Below are 24,921 nucleotides of genomic sequence, written 5' to 3'. Positions count from 1 at the left end.
GGTCCTCTTTGACCTATCCAGAACTTATCCAGATCTGAGTGCTTAAGTCCCATCTTCTTCATAAAGCTTTCCCTGACTACCCAGGACTCCCCGTCCTTTCTTATAGCATTTTAGAATCTGTATCATACAATTTTACTGTTTATTATTGTTTCTTATGCTAACTTTATCTACTCAACTTAATTATAAGCTCCTTGAGGGCAAGGTCTTGCTTACATCTTCTTACATGTCCATCAGTGGTCTTGGATCTGATTCCATGAAAAATTCTAGGACATATTATTAAATGGGTGGATTTTAAAAATTTGGAAAAGGGTGTAGTAGACCACCAAGAAGTAAGATGAATTTGTATCAGACCAACTTTATTTCCTATTTTTGGAAGGATTACTATATAAGGGAAATGCCACAGACATAATGCACCCGTATGTCATATATTAATTCAAGTGAAACGATAGTAATTTTTCATGATAAATTATTTTACTTCTGGTTACACCACTAACACATTATGTGAACCTTAACAATGGAGGTCTTCATTTCCTCAGTTGTAAAATGATAATATTGTACTCATTGATCTTTCAGATATCCATTCTGTATTGAAGTTCCTTGACACTAAGATTATTTTTTTCCTTTAATTGAACTCTGACTTGCCTCTAGCTATTATTGCCTGGTAAAGGGCACATAACTCACATAGCCTGTTAAGTGACAGTATTACCTACTCTGAAGGAATAAAGCTGTTTTTCATTTTCTATGTAATTGACAATTTTATTGTTATATGAAAATAACTCTTCTTTTGGGACCATGGTCAAATGACTTATTACTGCTTTTTTGTTGTGCTTTTTTTATACAGTAGTGCAGTAATATAACTGATAATATTTTATAGCCTCCATACCTACACATATTGGCAGTCACCAAATTTTTAATACTGCTGACCAGTAAATAATTTAAATAGCAAAAGTTAATACATTAGGTTAAATGGTTTTATTTCAGTATCATGTTATATGATAAGTGCAGTCAGAGGATCAGAGATATATGGCAAAAAGTGATTTTAGAGGCCACTGAGTCAAACTCTTCATTTTTCAGATGAGGAAAATAAAGCACAAATAGGTTGAGTGACTTGCCCAGGGTCATACACCTAGAAAGTATTTGAGGCAAGATTTAAAGTAAGGGTTTCCTGATTCTAGTTCAGTGCTCTATCTATCCTTCTGTCTTTTCTTCACTTCCCTGACCCTAGTACTACAATCTTTTCTAAGAAAAACCAAATTACATCTAATAATGAGGATTAAAAAGGTCTCAACTTCTAGACAATTGTCAGATTCCATTTTCATTGAAGTGAAAAGCTGGTTAATATAAGAAAGCTTAAAAGGTAGTTCTTATTTTAACTAATCTCCATATGTACAATATCCAGGTCTTTCACCATCTTTGGATGTTTTTCTGCTAACCAAATGTGGGCCTCAGAATGCAACACAATAGTCCATTTTAGTCTGACCTAGGTGGATGATAATAAAACTGTTATAGTCTAAGTCTTGGATGGACCCTATGCCTCCCAATGCTGCCCAAGACCATAGAGAGAAAAATGTTTAAAATCTGCTTTTGGACCAGTGTTCAACTGTTAAGACTGCTAAAACCACCAAATCTTTTTCAGAAAAGAATTATCTAATTATATCTCCCAAATCTTGTAACTGTGAATTTGAAGTCTAAAAACAAGTGTAAGAGCTTACATTTTATATTTATCTCTATTAAAAATTCATCTTATTAGATTTTTGTCCAATGTTCTGAACTATTAAGGGCTTTTTGTAATCTGATTGTTACCTAATACTTTAGGTATTTCTCTAGTTTTGTGTCTTTTGCAAATTGGGTAAGAATGACACTTATGCCTTTAAGTCACTGATAAAAACGTTAACTAACATAGAGGAACAAGGACAGATGTCTGGAGCATTCTACTTGTGACCTGTCATTTTAATACCTCTAATGATGACTCTTTGGGTCTGGTTATTCAAGCTGTTCTGAATTTACTTAACTATTCCATCATACAAACCATAACTAGTGCTGACTACATAACTATAGAACTCTTAAGTACAAATCCTAGTTTTCCCACCTGTGCGACCTTAGGTAAATCATTTTATTTCCCTGGTGTTCACGAGGAGTTAGATGAGGCTACTCTAAAGCCTAACCCTAAAGTATAAGATTATAGCCCTTTACCTTTAGAGTATACCTCTGATCTATCAGTCTAATAACTATGCCAAAAAAAAAGTAAATAAGGTTAGTTGGGCATGACCAATTCAATTAATTTCTTTGAAGTTTACAGGGCAACTAAGGGTATCACATGAGATATAAGAATTCAATATACATTCATAAGACAACTATGTGCAAAATATTATTCTATACATTGGGAGATACAAAACAAAACCCAATCCAGGTTACATAAATGTATTTTGTAATTGTAGTGCTATATAAAAGTAGTCTGCCTAAAGAAGCCCAGTTTCCTTAACTATAAAAGAATAATAATAATGAAGACTATAGCCAATTTTATATAAAGCACTTTAAGGTTTGCAAAGCACCTTACAAATATTAACTAATTTTTTCCTCCCAACAACCCTGGAATTATTATTATTATTATTATCATCAGTTCATTTTGCAAATGAGGAAACAGGCACACAGACAAGTGAGTTAAGTGACTTGATCAGGGCTAAACAGCTAATAAGTGTCTGAGTCAGGAACTGAAATCAGATCTTCCTGACTGCAGGCCAGGCACTCTATCCATTGCATCACTTTACATGGGATATTGTGAGGAAAGGGCTCTATACAAGTAGAAAACTATATAGTTATGAGAATACTTTATTACTATTCCTATTTGGAAGATGACAGATCAATAGAGGAAAATAATAGAAAAACTTCCCACTTGGACCTTTGTTTACTCCTCCTATTCCTGTGACTTGACTACCAACCAAACTAAAGGCCTTAAGTGATTTAAGCTATTTTTGTGGTACCCATTGACCCACCTGCAAATGGACAGCCTCTGTACCAAAATCTAAAAGGTGTGATTTTAGTCACAGGTAGTATATATACAATATATAAATGAGTAAATTAGACAAATTCACATTAATCAAAAGTGATTAAAACATTAACCTTCAATAAGCAACAAGAAAATTCTCAAACTGAACAGCAACACAGAAGAAGGCAGAAATGAACTGAATGAATCCACAGTTTGTCAGAATTTGTTGTTAAGGAATTTTGCTAGTTATATTCTTTCCGTATCCATACCTATTTCTATCCTCTTGCAAATGCCTTTCTTTTGAAGGTTTGAACACCCTCACATATTTGAAGGACTTTTGTGGGGAAGTGAGAGGAGACTAATTTTGTATGACCCTTGAGAGCAGAACTGGGACCAACAGGTGGAAGTGAGAAGGGGGCAGATTTTGGTTCATAATGAAGGCATTTTAAAAAAGTAAACCTACCCAAACATGTCATGGTCTACCTATTCATGTGCTAAGTTTTCCATCACTATCTTGTCAGGGATGTTGCTGGGTATTCCTGCACTGGGAAGGAGCTTGTATCAGATGATCTCTAAAGTCATTACCAGCTCTAAGATTTTTATATTAAATGATCCTTGTCCTTTTCCCTGCTTTGCAAGAATCTATGGATTAAGGTAGTTACTTCCAAAAAGAAACAAAACTTGAATCTAGAAACCTTAGAAGTCAATGAAAAAGTAATTTTAACATAGCTTTAGGTATTTAGGTCACACTGAAAATCAATACATATTTTATTAAAAAATTTGAACCTTTAACAACTTGTAAAACTTCATACTGATGCACATTATTACAATTTTGCTTGAGTGTTTCCTTTCTTAAATACTTAAACTACCATAAAATCTACGAATTAAACATCATACTTTGAAAACACTATAACATGTTATGCTATTGACACCAATTTTCTCTTTACTTACATGTTTTAAAAATTTATAATAAAGTTTTTACTGGTCAAAATCAGTATATTTCAATGAGGTTACTGAAAATAAAAGATTGAACTCATTATGGATACTGAATTCCTACCATTAATTCTGAAGATGCATCAAGCTCAAAATAGATTATCACACAAAGAGTGATAATGCATAACTACCTCTATACTTTCTTATGTAAGCTAAAGTAGTTACTGATTTAAGAATATAATTTTTGATTATTCTTATTAATGCTCCCCAATGCATTTTTTTTGGCATTTCACTATCATCAGAACAAACATAAGAGATAGTTGGAAAGTCATATTAATTAATTCAGTCATTTTATTAGCAACCACAGTTTAAAAAGCTGGATGGGGAATAAAATTATCAACAAAACTAAGTTTTCTGGTGAATGTAAATTCTTTCTATATCACAATGTTCCTGTCATTTGTTTCAAGTTATGAAGACAGATTTAAAATTTTAACTTTTGAAGGTGTTTCATTAAAACCAACCTGGCTATTTCTTCTCTGTGAGCAGTCCAATCTCGAATGTAGTCTTCCTGCTCTTTTATTCGATGCTTGAATGAAGAGCTAGTGTGCGTGGCTGCGCCAGTACTCGGCATTCGAGGAGTTTTCATGGCTGGAGAAGTACGCAGACGGGTATGTTTAGGGGAATTACGGTTTGATCCAAATTCATCTTCTGAGGTGGAAGCATAATCAGTAGGAAAGCGCCTCCATCTTGAATTTACTAAATTTGTTCAATCATTAAAAAAGAATTATTATGTTATCGTTTAAAGAAGATTACATAAAGTCATGACTTCAAAAACACCATGACAGAAAACAAAACACAACTATTTGGTAATAATTATCCACATACCTCACAATAACCATTTGTCTACTCTCCCTTAAAGATGAAGAAATTACATTTTTGTGAGTGAAAAATAATCAACAACAATTAAAAGACAGGGTTTTTGGAGGGTGGTGAATAGGCATTCAGATGAAAAATCTACTGATAATGAATAAGCAAGCTCTACTAATAAAAATTTATTTCTGTAGTCAGGTTTTATAATTTGATTATAAAATAATTTTTTCTCATTTAAATTAAAATATGGATATAAAAGATGATGACAAAAAAGAGATGGGGAAAAGATTTCCACATGCCACAAGAACTTCAAACATGAAGATGGTAATAATAACCCTCTTTTCCCAACATACAAATGTGCATAATTCTGGTAGTGGAAATTATGCAACTATGGCAGAAAAACATTACCTCCATCACTCAACATCCTGTAATGCTAAGGTTGGAATAAATCTTTTAACAGGGTAAATAATACAACAATTAATGGTAAAAAGACGCTTGGTTCAAATCCGCTGTTTTGACACTGAAATCATGGTGAAAACAGATAATGGTATAAAACTTACAAAGAACAGAACTCAGTCACAGGATGTTTACACAACCACTGACTTTTAAGACACAAGATACTGTGGATGATTCAAAGTAAAAAGAAAGTGGTAATTATTTTTTTACTTTTAAGGTTAGCAACACACTTGAAAAATAGTATTGCTAAAACACCTGAAAAACTAGAATTCCAATTAATATAAAGACATATTACTCCTATCAATATGAGAAACAAACTTAGTAGTGAATGCAGAGGTGAAGAACAGAGAAGACTGCTATCCACTGACCTAACATCTCCTTTTCTCAGATTATGGAGCTACTATATAAGGAGCCTAAAATAGAGGGGCTTAAACTAAATGATCTCTAAGGTGTCTTCCAATACTAAATCTTGTGATCTTACGGTTTTTCACAGTAGGAAGAGTTGATTGCATAATATACCTGAAATAAATTCTGATTGTCCTATTACTGGTAGAGCCCTGTGTTTTAGCTGTTGCTTTTGAGTCTATTAACCTTAATTTTGGAATTCCTCTAGTCCTGCCTCTCCCCCAACATTAAATGGTTTCTTTTTGGAGGGAGGGGTGGGTTGGGGCTGTGTTTAAAGTAGTGGATGTCTTCAGATCTAGCTTATTCTTATCTGAGTTCTATGAAGAAATATAAACCAGAATTCAGTGATATGCCACAAAGTCCACTCATTTGAATTATTGTGCTTCCCCTTTTATTCTAACTACTTAAGTTCAAAGCCAAGTCACTTTTCACCTGGACTTTAACAAAAGCCCCATACTAGACATCTCTCTTGTTTATTCCCTCTCAATTCATCCTTCATACTTCTTCCCAAGTAAATTCCAGGACATATTGCTGTGATCATGACACTTCTCTAATTCAAAAACCTTGAGTAGTTTTATACTGTCTATCAAATAGAGTATAAATGACTAATTCTGGCATTCAAGAACTACCTCCTTAACAACTTTTCCTAAAACTATTACCTTTCATATACTATATGTTCTAGCCAAAATAGAATTCCCTTTGACCCCATTCTTTTTCATCTCTGTGCATGCTACTCTGTGTGTATAAGGAAGGGACTCTATTTCACCTCCTTCTCCTGAAGACCCCTTCTTCTTCCTTAAAGGTTCAACTCAAGTACCATCTTTTCAATTAACATTTCCTCAATTCCTCTAGGCCAGTATTTCCTTAACATGGAGTCCATGGACCCCGAAGGAATCTGTGGATAAATTGCATGGGATCTATGAACTTGAGTGGGGGCAAAAAGTACAGTTTTATTTCAATATAAGTGGTTTCCTTTGCTAGTATGTATATTTTATTTTATGAATTTAAAAACATTTTGAAGAGTCCACAGGTTTCATTAGACTGCCAAAGAGGTCCACAACACACACACACACACACACACACACACACACACATTAAATGATGGATATATAATTGCTGTCTTCTTATGTTTCTCATATCATTTTCCCTGGACTTCTCTTTTGCACTTAAGAAAGTCTTTTATTGGGGTGGCTAGGTGGTGCATAGAGCACTGGCCCTGCAGTCAGGAGGACCTAAGTTCAAATCTGGCCTCAAACACTTAACAAAAAACTAGACGTGTGACCTTGGGGAAGTCACTTAACCCCAATTGCCCTACCTTTCCCCTCCAAAAAGCAAAAACAAACAAAAAAAAGACAGTCTTATTATTTGTTCACACTTTTTTCCTCTTTAAGGGTAAGTTACAGTATGTTATAATGTTTATTACAAAAATGGCATAGTTAATAGAATGATGAAGTTGAGTTGGGAAGACTTTGACTCATATCTTACTTTATCTACTAGCTATGGGATCCTAGGCAAGTCATTTAGCCACGATAAGACTTGATCAACTCCCTATGATTTCTCTACTAAGTCATGGATGGGTTTCAGTTTAAAAAATTATGAGAGTTCTCATACTGGGAGTTCCTGAAGCCTCTCTATTCATAAGTCTAAACCTGGAAGGCCACCTAGAGGAAAATGAGACCCAGAATATTAAGCTAATTGTCCAAAGCTATATAGGTAGTATCAGAGTGAGGTGTGAATCCAGGTCCTCTGACTCCAGTCTACTTTCTTTCCACTGTACCATGCTGTTTTTCCTCAGGCCCTTTATGTATTCATTGAATATGAAAACCTGTAGCCGTTAGATACTATGAAACTTAATCCTTATTCTTGAGACTTGATAGAGGAAAAAGAAACCAAAAGAAAAAAAATCTATTGATAAATGCATATTAAAAAGGGGCGGGGAAGTCATTATATGGAATATAACAAATTAAGGTAGACTATCCTGAGAAATAGATTTTTTTAGAAGCTTATTTTGAGAATGTAATTTACTAAGAAAGGAAATGAAACAGATGCCACCAGTTTTTAAAAACTAAAATGAGAGAGGAGCAAAAAATTAAAATATATTTAAAGTAACAGGATAATTTTTAAAGAGATTACTAAATAACTAATATAATACTACATGCCATTTACCATACATGAAAAAAGAAAAGGACAAGCTGCATATATAATTTCTTTTATATATTTAATGTTCTTACTTTCACCTAATATACACATTCAATTGGTTATCAAACTGTGCATCTGTCCCCTCCATCCACATAGCCACCACCTTAGTTCTGGCTCTCATCACTTCTGGCCTATTCCAACAGTGGCTCCACTTCAATCCATCTTTCATACAGATGCCAAAGTGATTTTTCTAAACTATATTTGACTATGTCATTCTCCAAACTCTGGTGGTTTCCTATCATGTAAGCTCCTCTATTTGGCAACTGAACTTCTTTAAAACATGGCTCCAATCTGACTTTCCAGTCTTATTACATATTTTCTCCCTTCATCCACATTGTGGCTTACTAGCTACATAAATGTTCCTACTGCTCCCCCTTATAAAGGCACTCCATTATCCATCTCCATGCTTTTGTATAGCTTCTATCCTCCCCATTCCTTTATGTCCCTGCTTCTGGAATGCACCCCCCTCCATCCCCATCTTTTGAAATCCCTGTTGTTTTTTCTAGACTCAGATCCTCTAAGCTGATTATGCCCTTCTGACCCAAATTACCTAATGTCAATTTTGTATGCATGCTACATAGTTAACACATGTCCATGATGTCTTCCTCAAAAGAATATAAACTCCTTGAGGGCAGGGATTGTTTCACCTTTGGTTTATATCCTCAGGGCCTACCCTCAGTGTCTTACACATAGTAGGCATTTAATAAATACTTATAAAAAAATACTTGTTGACTGATAGGGGAGATCATCTATAATTAAATTTTAGTACAAGTTACTTTTTTTTCCTAAAGCAATTGGGGTTAAGTAACTTGCTCAAGGTTACATGGCCAGTTATTTCTGGGTGTGGTGCTAAGTATCTGAGCCCGCATTCGATCCCCAGGTCATCCTGACACTGGGGCCAGTGCTCTTACTCACTGTGCTACCTGGCTGCCCCTGTACAAGTTACTTTTAATAATTTATGATAGAAATACATAAATTCCTTTAATTTAGAAAAAGTTCAAATTTAAACAAATTTCCTTTCCAAAAAGAAGTGTATAAACTTCACATAAATTTTATGTGTAGAATTTGAGGCCAGTATTGAAAAAATAATTTTATTCTCTCTTAACATAGTTTACGAATTTTTAAAAAGAGGAAAACATTCTGAAAAATGACTATCATTTAATGAAAGAAATTTTTGTTGTTCAGTTGTGTCTGACACTCTTTATGACTCTGTATAGGGTTCTCTCAGCAAAGATATTGTAGTAGTTTGCCATTTCCTTCCCCAATGTATTAAGACAAACAGAGATTAAATGACTTGTCCAGAGTCACATGGTTAGTAAGTATCTGAGGCAGAATCTGAACAAACTCAGGACTTCCTCACTACAGACCCAGCCCTCTATCTACTGAACCATCTAGTTATCTTACTGATCTAATTTTCACTGAAAAACTGGCATCTATATATAGAAAGTCTAGTATACTGGGGGAAGAGTTCAGTTTTAAGGGAAAAAACATGAAAAGTCAGATAATATTACTCTACCACTGAAAATTTCAGCAGAGGCTTTAGGAGAAATATTCTGGAGAGGCTGCACTTTGTATCCCAAGGTTCTGCCTTGGGTGCTCCTTTCTACTCTCTCCCTATTCTCTTTATAATTAATTTCACAGGCTCCCATAGGTTCAATTATCATCTCTATGAAGATGGATTTCAGTTTATATATCTAGCATTGGTATCTTATCTGAATTCCAATCTTGCATCACCAATTATGAAAATTAAATTCACTAAAATCTAATCTGCTTCTATTTAAGGGCATCACATTCCTTCCAGTCACTCAGGTTTCCAATCCTAGGGTGACCCAACTCATCACTCTTCCTCACTCCACAAATACAGTAAGTAGCCAAGTCTTGTTGATTCTACCATCTCTCCCATCTGTCCCCTTCTCTCTACTCACAGTGCCACTACTGTTTCAGATCTGGTCTATTCCAATTGCTTTCAAATTGGTCTCCCTGCCTCATCTCTTTAGCTTGCCTCTAAATCATTCTTCATAAAGTTCCAAAATACAAAGATCTAACATACCACTTCTCTATTCAGGAAGTTCCAGGGAATCCCTATTATTTCTAGGATTACATCCAAATTCCTTGGTTTGGTACTAAAAGTCTTTCAACTTGGTTCCAATTACTGCCCACTTTTAAGTTGATTACACGTCTCCACAAAGGGCAGCTAGGCTATGGCACCATGGATAGAGTGCTAGGAGCCAGGAAGACTCATCTTCCTGAGTTCAAATCTGGCCTCAAACATTTACTAGCTGCAAGACTGTGGGCAAGTCACTTAATCCCATTTGCCTCTGTTTCTTCATCTGCAAAATGAGCTAGAGAAGGAAATGGAAAACCACTCCAGTATTTTTGCAAGAAAAACCTCAAATGGGGTCAGGAAGAATCAAACAGGACTGAAAACAACTCAACAATAACACTTAACAATATGTATTCCACCAGACTAGTCTTGATTTTAATTACAGACAACACTCTATCTCATGCCTCTGTGCCTTTGCAAAGGCTGTACCTTATGTCTGGAAAGGATTCTTTTCTCATTTTTATCCCTTAGAATCTCTAGTTCCCTTTAAAACAACTCAATAACCACCATCTCCTATATAAGGTCTTTCCCAATTCCCTTAGCTGCTTGTTTTTCTCCTCAAAATCACCATGTTTATTTTGTATATTCTTTTAGGTGTATATGCTATCACCCCCAACAGAATACGTTCTTTGAGGGCAGGTGTTATTTAGTTCTTGCTTTGTACCTAATACCTAGCATAATATTTAGCATATAGCAGGAGCTTAAAGCAGGTTTGCGAGAGACTGACCTCAAGAGATCACCTCCCCACCCTTAGGAAAATTAATTCACTGAGCTGTGGGGCTATGGGACTCTGCCTTGAAGCTGAGCAATTTGGATTGGTTGGCAAATTAAGTAAGAAAATAGCTCATCCCACTCTATCTAGCTGGTCCCAGAATGCTTCACATCCGAGTCAGACATCCATTCAATAGGGACATTCTTCCATCTACATTTTTCTGCTTTGACCTACCTCCCACCTCACCCCTTTTGCTTAGTTCTGGGAATAATCAACTCAATATTTCCCACTGATACTGCAAAGGATATGACATTCTACAACAATATGACTGCCTAGATCAAAATTCCTTTCTCTGAATATTTCTTAATCATGGGATAATACTTCCTCATATATGTTTACATGCCTCTATGCAAGCTTCCTAAGGGCAAACACTGTCTTAGATTTATATTTATATCCCTAGGGCCTGGCAGAAAACATTTAATAAATGTGTGCTGATAAATTGATTTTTTTTTTGGTATTAGGACATATTTCTTAATTTAACTGTCAATAACTAGAACATTTAGGAATATATTTATTTCTGTAACTTTCTCCTTTTCTGACAGATATTTTTTGCTATTGAAATGAAGAAAGAAATATGAAATATTACTCTAATAGAATAATCCTTCTAATCACTAAAGCTGCAAGAGTAATTTTTTCCTTAGGGAGACTGAAAGTCTTGGTTGGCATCAGTTGCAGCATTTTTCAGAGTAGAGACTGTCAGTAAACAGTTTTTGATTAAATATAACCACAGCTTTTTAAGATATCTGAAGATTAGAATTAGTGTTAGCAAAGGAAGAAAAATGGCGGAGAGGCATGAAAAATATGAAGAGTATTAATGATTATCATTATTATTAATGATCAAACATTCTTAATGTGGTAAAAAGCTTTGTTAATTCAGCACATTAGGAAAAACTGAGAGTACTGGTTGATCAGAAATTGCAGTTAAGTAACAGTTACACCAAGGGCAACTAAGGTAGCATAGTGGATAGGCTGACAGGCCTGGAGTAAGAAAGACTCAGCTTATTGAGTTCAGATCCTACACTGGAGACTAGTTGTGTGACTTTGGGCAAGTCACTTAGCCTCTGTTTGCCTTAATCCAATGAAGAAATAAATGGCAAAGCACTCCAGTATTCTTACCAAGAAAACCTTGAATGGGGTCATAAAGAGTCAGAAATGACAGAAATGACTCAGCAACAAAAACCAGTTATGTTGATCCAATGGAATGCATTAGATTGTGGGAGAGTAGGGACTAACTTACGCCTTTCTCTGTATTCCCAAAGATTAGCTGATAGATAGCAGGCATTTAATAAACACTCACTGATTGTCCATCTGCATATTATACATGTATTACTGTGGGGACAAATCTGAAATTGTCTCTGTATCAGCTACAGCAGGGGTGGGGAACCTGTGTTCTTGAAGAAGGGGATTTGTTCTTTGAAGTCTGGATTCAGGCAAAAGGCCACAACACTTGAGGACCTAGAGGGCCACATGTAGCCTCAAGGCTGCAGGTTCCCCATCCATGACTAGAGTATTAACAGAGAGGGCAAAATCCAGGCTTGGGATTAATTATACATTGCAGATGCAATACAGCTGGAGATGATGGAGATAAGTTTAAATATGGGCAAAGAATATGGGCAATTAAACAAAAGAGGATGAACTAACAAACATTTAGTCTTTTTTTTTTGTAAGTAATTGGGGTTAAGTAACTTGCCCAAGGTTACATGGCAAGTTATTTTGTGTGGGTGTTAAGTATCTGAGGCTGGAACCAATCCCGCATCCTCCTGACTCCGGACCCGGCGCTCTTATTTCACTGAGCCACCTAGCCAACCCGAAATGAAATCGCTCTTCTTTGGTTTTGTTTTTTGCTTTTTTTGGAGGGCAACTGGGATTAAGTCACTTGCCCAAGGTCACACGGCTAGTTTTTGCGTTATGTGTCCGAGGCCGGATTTGAACTTAGGTCCTCCTAACTCCAGGGCCGGTGCTCTACTCACTGCGCCACCTAGCCGCCCCAACATTTAGACTCTTAACTTACCTTTAGCTGCCATTTCCCAGGAATTTGTGAAATGTTCTGCTTTCTCTCTCTGTGCTTTTGACCTACTGAAGCTGCAGTTTTGATTTGAGTTAAATCTAACCCTTAAATATGTCTAGTTGATTCAAAGGCAATTGGAAGGACACACTTAAAGATCATCTCATTTTGCAGATGATTAAACTGAGGTCCTAAAAGGTAAAATGACCTATTTGAGGTCACACAACTTGTTAGTAGCACACAGATAGGCATTTCTATTTCTTGTACTACCCCAAGCTCATTTACAGAATAACAGACTTAGAGACTTGGAAGGGACCTTAGAAATCATCTAATCTAATCTTATTTTAAAGAAAGAAATGAGGGTCACTGTACCTAGCAAGGAAGAGTCAAAGGTCTGCTAATGCTGAGTTTAGGGCTTTTTCCATTATGTCCAAAGTACTTCACACAACTATTCAACTGGGTTTTTTGTTTTTGTTTTTTTGCCTTTTGGAGGGCAATTGCCCAAGGTTACACACCTAGTTTTTTTGTGTGTGTGGGTATGTGGGTGTTAAGTGTCTCTGACTCCGGGGCTGGCGCTTCTATTCACTGCACCATCTAGCCGCCCCATCAACTGGATTTTTTTTAAAAGAAATCTTGTGACATTTCAAATTATGCTTTAGTTTTGGGAATACAGATCATATGTAATATACTAATAAGATTTCTACCTATGAAGTTTAGGGAAAAGAGTTCATTTCTCCCTGACCCCCAATTTTATTGTGCTCATCTAAAACAATTTGAAAAAATAACTTTGTATCTTTTGATGGACTTCTTTGAAAAGCTTATTGACAATGCAGTTGAATTTCAGTGGCATATTAGGATTTTTAGATGGAATATTTGCATTGAAGACACAGGAAATGCTAGTTCCTAAAAGTTTTCTGTTTACTAAAGTACTAGACTCCATAGATTTACTGCATAATTTATTCTTTGTAATTTATCTGCAGTTTATTTTAGTTTAAAAATATTATGAGTATGCTATGTTTTTTCATCACAGTAAGAAATGTCATACTATAGCATTAAATATATAAACTTGGAATGAGTCATGCTCCGAGCTGCATCTAATCAGAGCTGCAGCAGTGAGCGCGTCATCCTGTTCTTCCCCAGTGATTTGCTTATTGAATAAAGGTACATTTTTTTGTTCACATTTACCTGTTTATTAAAATTGCTGTCAATGTTCATTAAAATAAGCCCTCCCCTGAAAATAAGCCCTCTGGTGGTTTTCTGTACCAAAAAAAAATAATAAGACAGTGTCTTATTATCGGGGAAACACGGTAGCAATTACTGATTAAATACTGAAAACAAACTATATCAGAAATAAGTAAAGAGGCCTAAGAGGTCAAATTTTCCTTTTCCTATCCACACTGACAAAGGTAGTGAAATAATAACAATCCAATTACTAATCTTAAGACCTAAGTAATTAAGTAAACATATGTAAGTTTGAGGCAGTATTACACACCCCTGGGCGTTATGTTTTCCTGATCTTCAGTCATTTTGATTTCACACTAATTTGAATAAAGCTCTGCTGCTCTATTCTAAAAAAATCAAGAAACTGTGATTTTTCCCTTGTTACTCAAGGAAATACAATCATCATGTGTAGACATGCCATAGGATTTCAAAATCAAGGTACCTGAGTTTGCATTCTAGCTTTTGCCTTTCAATTATATGATCTCAGGAAAGCTGTCCTCTCTGGGCCTCAGTTTTCTTACCTTTATAATCAAAATTGTTGAACTGGATGTTTTCTAAGTACCCTTCCAGAGCAAAACTTCTTTGATTTTTTTCTAGTGTTGTTTTGATATTAGACTTAAAGATAACTAAAGGTTTGGAGGCTTCTCCCCTGAGGAATCCCTATATTTAACCAAAGAAATTCTTTAGCTGAAAGAACACTTGAAAATTAATAATATTTTGCATTATCCAATAATGTACAAAGTGCCCAAAATGTGCAATTAATCATCAGAGATAAAGGATAGTGACAGTATGCTAGATATAACTGACTTTTACCTACTTCTGAATCATAGCTGGCTTCCTAATTTCATAATTAACTCCTAATAGTATTCAAATACAAGACATAATCACAAATATTAAGATCCTTAAGTACAGTCTGCCAGATATTGTGATTTGAATAGTAGAACTTCTCTTTGTGAGATACACGTTAGAAATGGGTAACATTCTACTACATGGTAAACTAAAGCAAGAAGACTGTAAGCAGGGCAGCAAAAGAAATGTCAAAATGAAACCTACACAGATGGTGTGCAGCTGAAATATGGTGGTTCTTTCTGAGCCAAATGTCATGAATCAAAGGAGCAAAGTCATTGGATACGTCTCCACAAAAAAAAAAAAATTAATTATGACCATGGGCTAAAATATACATAAGCATTTAGGACTTTTAAATTCCACAGAGTAGACTTCAATCAGTGTTTAAGATGTGAAGAAAAAGAACACTAGGTTAGAAGAAAAAATGATGATGATGATCATGACAATGAACCACCACCTCCTACAACTGCTGCTGGCATCACTGACCACTGTTGATACCGTTACCTTCCAATAGCTACAGAAAACATATGTGTTGAAAAGTAGAAGAGAGATGGAAGACAGGTGGAAAGGAAGCATAAGTGTAAAAGTAACATTTTGTGATGCTTCTGGGCTCCTAACCAGTTTTGTGATAAATATTAGTGATAGCATGTGTCTTTATTCCCTCCACCTCTAACACTCACAATCTTCACAGATACATAGTGTTTTGTAATAATGGCTAATCTTTTCTCCCCAGGAGTACTAGTTATATGAGGTGTGAATACAAAATAATGTAACCATATTTAGAAACCACCCACAAAATATTCACATTATCTCAGTTTTATCTTGTTTAACAATGCTTGCAGTGTAAGCTCTGGATATGAAGAAAGAGACTAAGTAGTTTATCTAGGAGAGTATATAAATTATGGAGGGAAAGCACCACTTTCCTAATGATAAAGTTGCTTGTTTTGGGGGGGAGGAGCACTTTATAGGATCAAGAAAAAAATGGAGATTTGTGTCACTTGCAGGGCAACTCTGTCTCTGAGCTATTCTACCTCATAGCCTTGCTCTCTCCTTCCAGCTTCTCTTTATGTTACCTGGTATATAAGTTTGTAAGCATTAAATCATCTCTCTCTCTCCCTCTCTCAGTTCCCTATCACATACTTTCTTCCTCGGAAACTACCGTGTTTCCCCGATAATAAGACCTATCCCGAAAATAAGCCCTCCCCTTACTGTGTAAGATTCCTCTAAAATAAGCCCTCCCCCGAAAATAAGCCCTATTGAGATTGCTACTGTAGTGAAGGCGATCCCCTGCGCTACACGCTACATTATGGTACCCTCTGTATGCACCGTCCCCCCCCCGTGAAACGCATGCCATACTCCGGGCTGCATCCAATCAGAGCTGCAGCAGTGAGTGCGTCATCCTGTTCTTCCCCAGTGATTTGCTTATTGAATAAAGGTACATTTTTTTGTTCACATTTACCTGTTTATTAAAATTGCTGTCAATGTTCATTAAAATAAGCTCTCCCCTGAAAATAAGCCCTCTGGTGGTTTTCTGTCCAAAAAAATTAATAAGACAGTGTCTTATTATCAGGGAAACACGGTAGTTGTGAGATTACAGGGAATTACCACTCAAATATATTGTTTACAGGTATGTGGGTAAAGTTTACCCTGTCCCACCCATAAAAATGTTGTCATTAAAATAAGAACATATGAATTACAGTTTTATTTCATAATATATGAAAGAAAAAAATAGATCTAAACATATTTCTGAACAGAATGAGTTATCCATTTGTACAAAATGTACATTATTCAGTTTCAGATTTCAAAAGAAATCATTTATTTTGGATAAACAAGCTATGTGGAAATTGTAAAAGGCTAAATCATTCTTTTTAATACTACATCAATTCCTAATATATGATTTAGATAAATCATTTATAATTTATTTTGGGGGACAATGTAAATCCAAATCCCTTACCAATTACACTTTTTTGTGCAAATTCCCTAAAATGATTCCAAAAGAATTTCTGAACTACCAATAACTGTTTTATATCTAGCTACTAAAATGAAAAGCAGTCTTCTGGGCATCTATTTCCTCATCTGTATAATGAGAATATATTAGATTACAGTTTACTGAACTGAACAAAATGACATAATGGCAAAATAGAAGACACAAAAGTCTGTATGACTTGACAATATATAGAAAACACCTTGAAAACTTAACACATTTAATTTCCTTTACAGGGAAAGAACACATGGGAAAAAATATCATACATTGTAAAAAGATTGGATGAAGTTTACCTGAGGGAGAGCTATGTGTTGAAGTCATACTTCTGATTTTGGAGTCGGAGAGTCGAGAAATACTATTAGCTCTAATTCTGGGAGAAAATTTATCAGATGGGTTCAATCTTGCACCACTTCTAACGATGGATTCTTGAGTACGTGAAGAGGCACTACTTCTAGATATAGTTGCTTCAGAATCACTACGGGCCGATAACGAACCAAGTCTTGTTCTACGAGGCTGAGCCAATAAGTCAATTCTTGAGATGTTTCGTCTCCCTGTTGGAGGTTTTGACGTAGAACTGGTTGTGGACACCTCAGAAGCAACTGATGCTTTGTCAGCATCTGCAAGTTCACTGTCTGAAGCTTCACCAAGGCGTGCTCTTCGTAAGAGAGAAGTCCTGGTAGGCCGTGGTCTTGGAAGAGTGGTTGATTTACTAGATGAACCAGCTGCAACAGGAGAGGTCTTAGATTTAGTTATTTTAGAGCCATCTAGTTTGGAATGAGTATGTTCATCTGTTGTGGTAAATGGAGCTCTTCCATGAGATTTATTAGAGTAAGTTTCCTGATCAGATGACATAATATCAGAAATAGCAGAATGAGGTACACTAGAAGTTTGATCATCATCTGTTAAGTCAACTGAAGGCTGTCTTATTCTTCCACTTGTCTGAACAAGTTTACGACCTTCTGCTCTTGATCCAATATCTGTGGAACGACTTTTTGTTTTCTTTTCAATTTTTTCTCTAGCACTTGAAGATGATTTTGTAACATCTTTGGAAGGAGAACTTGTGGAGCATCTATCTTTGTAAAGGCTAGTCAAACTCCTTCGTTTTTGGGTTGTTTTTCTTTCTGTATCTCCAGTAACCAAACTGATTGTACTAGCTGTATCCACATCTGATTCAGGTGAAATAGAATTATCTCGATTATAACTTGGAGTATCCGGGCCTTCATCAGTTTTGTTCTCATCTCGCAATTTAGCTTCAAGAAAAGCCATTACTGCTTCTGTATCTTTTAAAATGAGAGTTGTGTCCATACTAGAATCAGTATCTACAGAATCACTTCTCTCTCGTATTCTGCTGCTTACAGATGTCAATGCAAAAGAAGGGGGAGTAGATGTAGTTTGTTTGTTAATGTGAGGAATAAGTTCTATAGGTATGTTTGTGCTAGGTTTTTCTATAGTAAAGCTTCCCTGTCTCACTAATGACTTTGCAGATTCTTTCTTGTCTCCTCCTGTCCCTTTGGAAGTCTGACTTTTTAGAATTTCTTCAGTTTTTCTTCTTTTGCCATCACTTTGTATCACCCTTTCCCCTTTATTTGTAGGCTGGCCCAGGGTTTTGTCTAGTACATGTGTCCCTTGTCTAAGAGGTTCCTCCTTACCCATCTCTCCTTGACCTGGAGTATGTTTTGAGGAAGCTAATTTAGTGGGTGTCCACTGTGCCTGATCCTTTTGCTCCTGTTCTTGAATTTTGGCCAATGCTTGCTTTACCAAGGAAGATTCTCTGTCAGTCTCACTTTTTTCTTTCCCAGGAGTACAAGTGTTAAGATGAAACAGGGTTTTGGTGTCTCCAACAGTTTTCAGAGTCTGACCATTCACAGTCCTGTTCATTTTCCCTAGGACTTTGTCAGCATCTTGCCGCTCTTTTGGGGATGTTTGTGTCGGGGCTTCCTTCTCCTGAAGTTCTGTGTCTTGTTTCTCACCTATCTCTGACCGCAGAGGCAGGACCTTTGCTCTGCTACTTTCAAGAGACTTGTCTTCATTTGGAAGTTGAGGAAGGGTCCTTCTTTTTCTCTCCCCCTGGCTAGTCAAGGAAGTGGTTGATCCAGTGCTTCTTACAGAAATTCCAGACTCACTGATGTCTGTATCTACAGATTAAAAATAAAATCACAAACTTGATGACAGAAGAATATATCACTACAAGAAATCATTATACATAAGCAGAAGAAAGGCAATTATTGGCAAATATAGCAGAAAAAATTTTAAAGCACATAAGGAGAGGCAACTTTCCATTACAGAAAGAATATACAAGGCCAAAACCCTGGATCTAGTATGAGCACCACCCTTTTTTAGGTTACATCATTGTGGGCAAATAATATTCTCAACAAAAAGCATGCAGATTCTGAGATACATAAATAGGTTTTAATGCAGGAATTAAAAAAGTTAAAAATAAATTTTTTTGCTCTTTTTGGGAGGGTAATTGGGGTTAAGTGACTTGCCCAAGGTCACACAGCTAGGTTTTGTGTTTAAGTGTCTAAGGCCGCATTTGAACTCAGGAATCCACAAGAAGAGTGCATCATTTGGGGATGGGCATGTTATTGAAGGAGGAGGATTATACTAGATAAAGTCTTTTTTTCCCATGAAATATCAAAATTTCAGCATTTAAACAGCAAAGAATAACATTTTTCCTATTGCAGGAAAGATTTTTCTACATATATACACACATACATAGAGAGAATATGTAGAATGGAAAAAACACTAGATATGGCATTAGCAGATCCTGGTTGAAATTCCACCTCTGCCACTTACTACCCGTATAATCATCTTCATCATATATAAAATGAGAGAGACGAAATAGATGACCTCTGAGATGTCTTTCAACATTAAATCACTGATCTTAGAACTTAACATTTTATACATATACGTCATTCATCCTTTGTGAGAATCTAAGCACTTTGTGGCCTAGGGTATGTATTATTTATTTTTGTATGCTACACAGCAAGTACCTAGTAGTGCTCTGAAGGTAGTATAGACCCTTACTGGCTATATGGTTCTGAGAAAGTCACTTGACTTTTGTCAGCTTCAGTTTCTTCTTCTAAAAAATGGGAATAATTATAGCATCTACCTTCCAGGGCTGTTGTGATACTATTTGTAAAGCGCTTTGAAAGCAGAAAGAATATAAATGAGATCAATTGAGATCATCTTCCAAAAAATGGTGAAATTTTATTTTTCCTAGTTAATATCTTACAATTTTACAATTAATTCTTAGGCCAAATAACTCAACTACTCTGTTATTCACTTCCTACACTGAATCATGGAGAATATACTAGGCTTCTCAATTCTTCAAATTATTTTGCCTTCCCTAGAGAATGGTGGAAATGCTACTATAAATTTTATAACAGGCTAATTGTTCAACTATAAGTGAGGAAAATGAGGTTCACAGAGGTTAATGATTTGTTTAAGATCACTGTTCCAGTTAGTGCTAGGGATGGGAATAGATTTCAAGTTTTTGATTACCAGGTTCAATACTCTATCCTCTATAACACAATGCTCTATTTTTTCATTTCTTCTTTGAACAAAATAAGAGGAGATGAACTAGGACTGAGGTGATATATATGTGAGAACTTGAGTAAAAGCTATTAAACAGCTGACTAGATCATGGAAGAGGAAGGCTCCTACAAATACCTTAAGTCTAAGACAGTGGTAGTCCCAAAAAATTTTAAACAGGATCATACATACATGTGTAAAGTTTTTGTTAAATCATCATGGTAAAGTGGGAAAAGAAGTGGTTCTGCAGTCATTGGCATTGTATTAAAACTTCACCTTTATGTGACCTTGGACAAGTCATTCAAGCTCCCCGGGTTCAGGTGCCTCAGCTCTAAAATGAGGGGTTTGGGTTAGATGACCCCTGAGGTTCCTTGTAGCTTTTGATCTAAGATCTTATCAGGTGTATTTGAATATAAATTTACAGGCATATGAAAAATCACATAATGTTAGATGAAAAAACTCATACTAATTAACTTTTTTCCTTTCTCCAAGGAACACTTTGGAATTAAAATTTACTTTAGAATTGAACTTATTCACAGATTTTAATTATTTTTAGATTTCTCTGTTGACTGATTAAAGGGTGATTTTGCTCAGTGACTTAAGAAAATTCTATTTCATCATTTGGAGCTAGAATAATGCTTTAGTAATATTTTCACTAATATTAAAACTGAATCCATAAATTTGGCATCAGTATCACAAACTTAATTGTGATAAACAATCAAGTTTTTAACATTAAAAATTGTCATGCATGGAAATGATTTAAAATACCATTTTCTGGGGGCAGCTAGGTGGCGCAGTGAATAGAGCCAGGAGGACCGGGGTTCAAATGTGACCTCAGACACTTAACACAAAAACTAGCTATGTGACCTTGGGCAAGTCACTTAACCCCAATTGCCAATAAATTTATTGTTAAAAAAAAGTTTAAAAAGTTAAAAAATACATACCATTTTCTATTGGTGCAGATGCAGACAGCTCCATCGTCCTGTCTTCTTGGTCATGTCTTGTATGATTAGCAGCTAAACTAGCCCACTGTGAAACCCATCTCTTGCTTCCAGATGAAGTGGTGCCTTCCTATAAAAGGAAAGTAAGTATATGATTCTTATAAAATCAATGTGTTTTGTTATCTGAGATTCAACTGTATTCACATTATATTCATTTACATTGCTATAATTATACTTCACATTTTCATAACAGTAATCATCTGAAACTAACAAAGTGATTTTAGTAATTGTTTGTTAGTTCCTCCCCACACCCTCCCTCCCCACACATACCCTTGACTTCAGTATTTCCAAGATCTGTGGCTTCATTGATGAGGGTAGTCCCCTCCACCAATGCAGACTGCAATCCTTTAGCAAATAGTTCTTATGAATTGCTGTATCTACTGGGGCAGGAGGGGGGGGGGCATTACTTGATGATCAGGAATATGGTTCTTTAAAACAACTGGTCCTGTAACTTAAAAGTATTCTGAGCTTGATAGACCATGGTAGACCTTGTGTTCTGTCAGTACAGCCTTCTAACCCAAGGTCACTCACCTTTACAACACAATGAAATGCTAGAATAAGACTTAAGAGTGGTAAAAGAAAATTAAACAGAATGATGATCTGATTTAGCATTGCCACCTGAGTGTAAAGCCCAGGTATTTTGAAATATAGTATTATTTTCATTTGCTATTTAAAACCCATATTATTCTTGAAGTATGAAGATTTACTTAAGTTTAAAACTTTCTGGGACATTAGGCAGGCTCACTGGCACGTAGCAGCTGTATAATAATTGTTTCTTAAACTGTACTGAATGAAACCAGTTTTGTTACACTGCCATAATCAATACAAATCAGTTCTTAGGCCTTTCCTAATTCCCTTCTCTTCTCAAATGACCTGGTATTTATTTTGCATACACTCATAACGTTCCTGCTGTCATTAGGAAATAAGCTCCTTAAGGCTAAGGGCTGTTTTATTTTTTGTCTTTTCTATCCCTACTACCTAGGACAGTGTGTGGTACACTGCAGGCAATAAATAATGCTTGTTGATTGATTGATGGAGGAATTCTGTCTATTCTAGGACAGGCTAGTTTCAGGGCCCCAATGGATGTTTGGGTCTTACCCATAAAAGGTGTTTAATGATTACTGAGTTGAGTAGACAAATGGAACAGTATTTAGGGAAACTGGAACTCATATTTCTATCTGATAAGCTCTTGGATTAGGAACAACACTGCCAATTCTCCAGAAAACTTTCAATATTCAGGTTATGTGTAAAACTCTTGGAGGACTTCAAGGGATGTAGGGCAGGGAAAGAGGCTGCATTTGGCCTAGGATAAGTCCTTCACATCTGGCCCTTACAAAAATGTGCTACTGCAACACCTTCTTGCCTAACGTGACCTGAAATAAATGGAATTCAGCCCATAAGATGTCCTATCATTCTAGAAGCCATTGGTCTATATTGCTGTATTTAATGCCAGGATAATAAGGAGAGGGAAAAAAATATCCTTACTTTGAATGAAAAATATTATGGACTTAATTTGACAGCCTAGTAGTTAATGCTGAATATAGGAACTAAATGATGCATGGACAATGTAAAATTAGAATTAAGACCTTATTTTGAAAAATTTACAAGTTATTTTATGTCTGTTAGCTGTACACTTATTTTCTTAAATGGGTTTCTGCAAAATAAAAGACTGATGGAAGGTATAAATATAAAGAGAAGGAATAAATGAAAGTAAAATAATGAAAATCATTTTGAAATAAAAACAAAACATTGAAATAAAAAAATTTTAAGTCATATATTTTAAGAAATATAAACCAAGACTTCTATAAAATCACAATTTCTAGAGAAGCAGTTTAACCTCTGCCTTTTAATAAGATCTTATAGCCTTGAAAGCAGGTATATCACTTCATGATTCCACTGAAAGTAAAGATACTGCCACTGACTATTTTGTCTACAGAAGGTAATAAACAGAACTCGGTAAAATATCTATCTACCATCATTCAATATATGCAAACACTCACTGAGCAATACTTAGGATTCGTTGGCTTGGTCCACATCACTTAATTGAACAAAAACTTGTTATTTCTCAAACGATAGTGCTATAAATTTTGTTATAGGTATCTTAGTACACAATCTTGAATACTGAAGCCAGTTAGTTCCATGGAGCAACCATAAGCATCCAGCTCTCTATCACAGTTGTTCTATATGGCTCACTGGTTCACATTCATGACAAGAAAGCAATTCACTTGCTCTCAAAAAACAGCTATAAGAAAAATCAAAAGAAGACAACAACAACAACAAAACAAATATACATGCAAACCACCCACAACAAAACAAATTAAGGATAGGAAAAAATACATAAAAATATAATGGCTTCTTATAGACACTTTCAGAGAATGACAGTCATGAAACAAGAGTTCTGATATAAAGACACTAATCAGTTTTCAGTCACAGGAGATACTCTGTTACATGTATAAGTGAATCCATTAGTCAAAATAAGTGCAGAGTCCTAGGGTTTTATATGCAATTACAATCTAAGTATATCAACTGATCCATTTGAGTCTAATAACTTCTGAGGAATAGACATTCAATATATTTAGATAAATTTTTTCTTTATTTAACATTTTGGAATATACATTATCCTAGGGCAGTATCAATCTTTTTTTCCCAAGACTTACTTAACATTTTGGATTATACATTATCCTAGGACAGTATCAATAATTTTTTCCAAGATGTCTTCTCTGACTTAAGTTTATAGGACTCCAAAAACACCCTTGCTATGGGGATCTGTGTGTGTGTGTGTGTGTGTGTGTGTGTGTGCGTGCGTGTGAGAGAAAGAGAGAGAGAGAGAGAGACAGAAAGAGACATACTACAGTACTACTAGTACATAGAAATCACTTGCTTTTTGGCTGTTTCCATGGTCAAAGAACTTACTGAATGAGAGCAAGAAAAAAAAATCTCATAGGTAATCATCTCCTAGAATCCTTTATTTAGAGCTGGAAAGGACCTAGAAGATGTCAAGTTCAACTCCCTCATTTTACAGATGAAGAATCTGAGGTCCAGAAAGGTTCAGTGATTTGCTCCACGTCACAGAGGCAGTGTCAGATTAGAAGTAGGAACTCTGGTTCTCTGATTCTATCACCTGTGCTCATATCTATTAAAGATGAGGAAACAGGTTTAGAGAGGTCCAGTGACTTTCTGAGAGTCAGAGTAGAGTCAAATGAGAACTCAGGTCTCCTGATCCCTAGTTCAGGACTCTTTGATCTATGCCATACTTTGCTATATGTGCTTGAGTTTGATCTTCCCAAGTAGATGGTTATTTCCTGGAATGTAGCAGATCACTTTTCTATTTGAAGAAAAAATTTGCCATAATACCTAATGCCATGCTGACCATAAATAGCAAATGAAAGAGCACTGCTGTGGAATGACCTAGATTCCTACTCTACTTCCCATACTTAGCTGTGTGACCATGAGGTAAGTCAAAATATCTCTGAGCCTCAATTTTTCTCATCTGCAAAGTGGGGAAAAAAACGCCTATAATAACTACCTCCTCAGAGGATTTTGGGAGGATTATATTAAATAATATCTCTAAAGTACTTTATAAACTTTTAAGATTTCTAAAAACC

The 24,921-nt window shown here is 35.7% G+C and overlaps 1 protein-coding gene across 6 annotated transcripts in view; it reads right to left on the bottom strand.

Moving 5' to 3' along the window:
• CEP170 (centrosomal protein 170) overlaps positions 1-24,921 on the bottom strand; it is a 153,922-nt gene that overhangs the window by 29,596 nt on the left and 99,405 nt on the right. For 5 of the 6 annotated variants that reach the window (XM_069064468.1, XM_069064470.1, XM_069064471.1 and 2 more), the window contains 3 exons: positions 21,260-21,386; positions 17,075-18,916; positions 4,441-4,675 (listed from right to left, as the gene is read on the bottom strand). In XM_069064468.1, the coding sequence (XP_068920569.1) occupies positions 4,441-4,675; positions 17,075-18,916; positions 21,260-21,386 (2,204 nt within the window). The remainder of the gene's footprint in view (positions 1-4,440; positions 4,676-17,074; positions 18,917-21,259; positions 21,387-24,921) is intronic. The other variant, XM_069064472.1, reaches the window with a different exon arrangement.

The sequence above is a fragment of the Petaurus breviceps genome, unplaced genomic scaffold (assembly GCF_028583685.1).
Source record: "Petaurus breviceps papuanus isolate PSGF00001 unplaced genomic scaffold, PetGlider_PUasm1.0 90633, whole genome shotgun sequence".
NCBI lineage: Eukaryota > Metazoa > Chordata > Mammalia > Diprotodontia > Petauridae > Petaurus > Petaurus breviceps.
The sequence above is the reverse complement of the archived record's forward strand: the minus strand, read 5'-3'. Positions and strand labels throughout refer to the sequence as shown.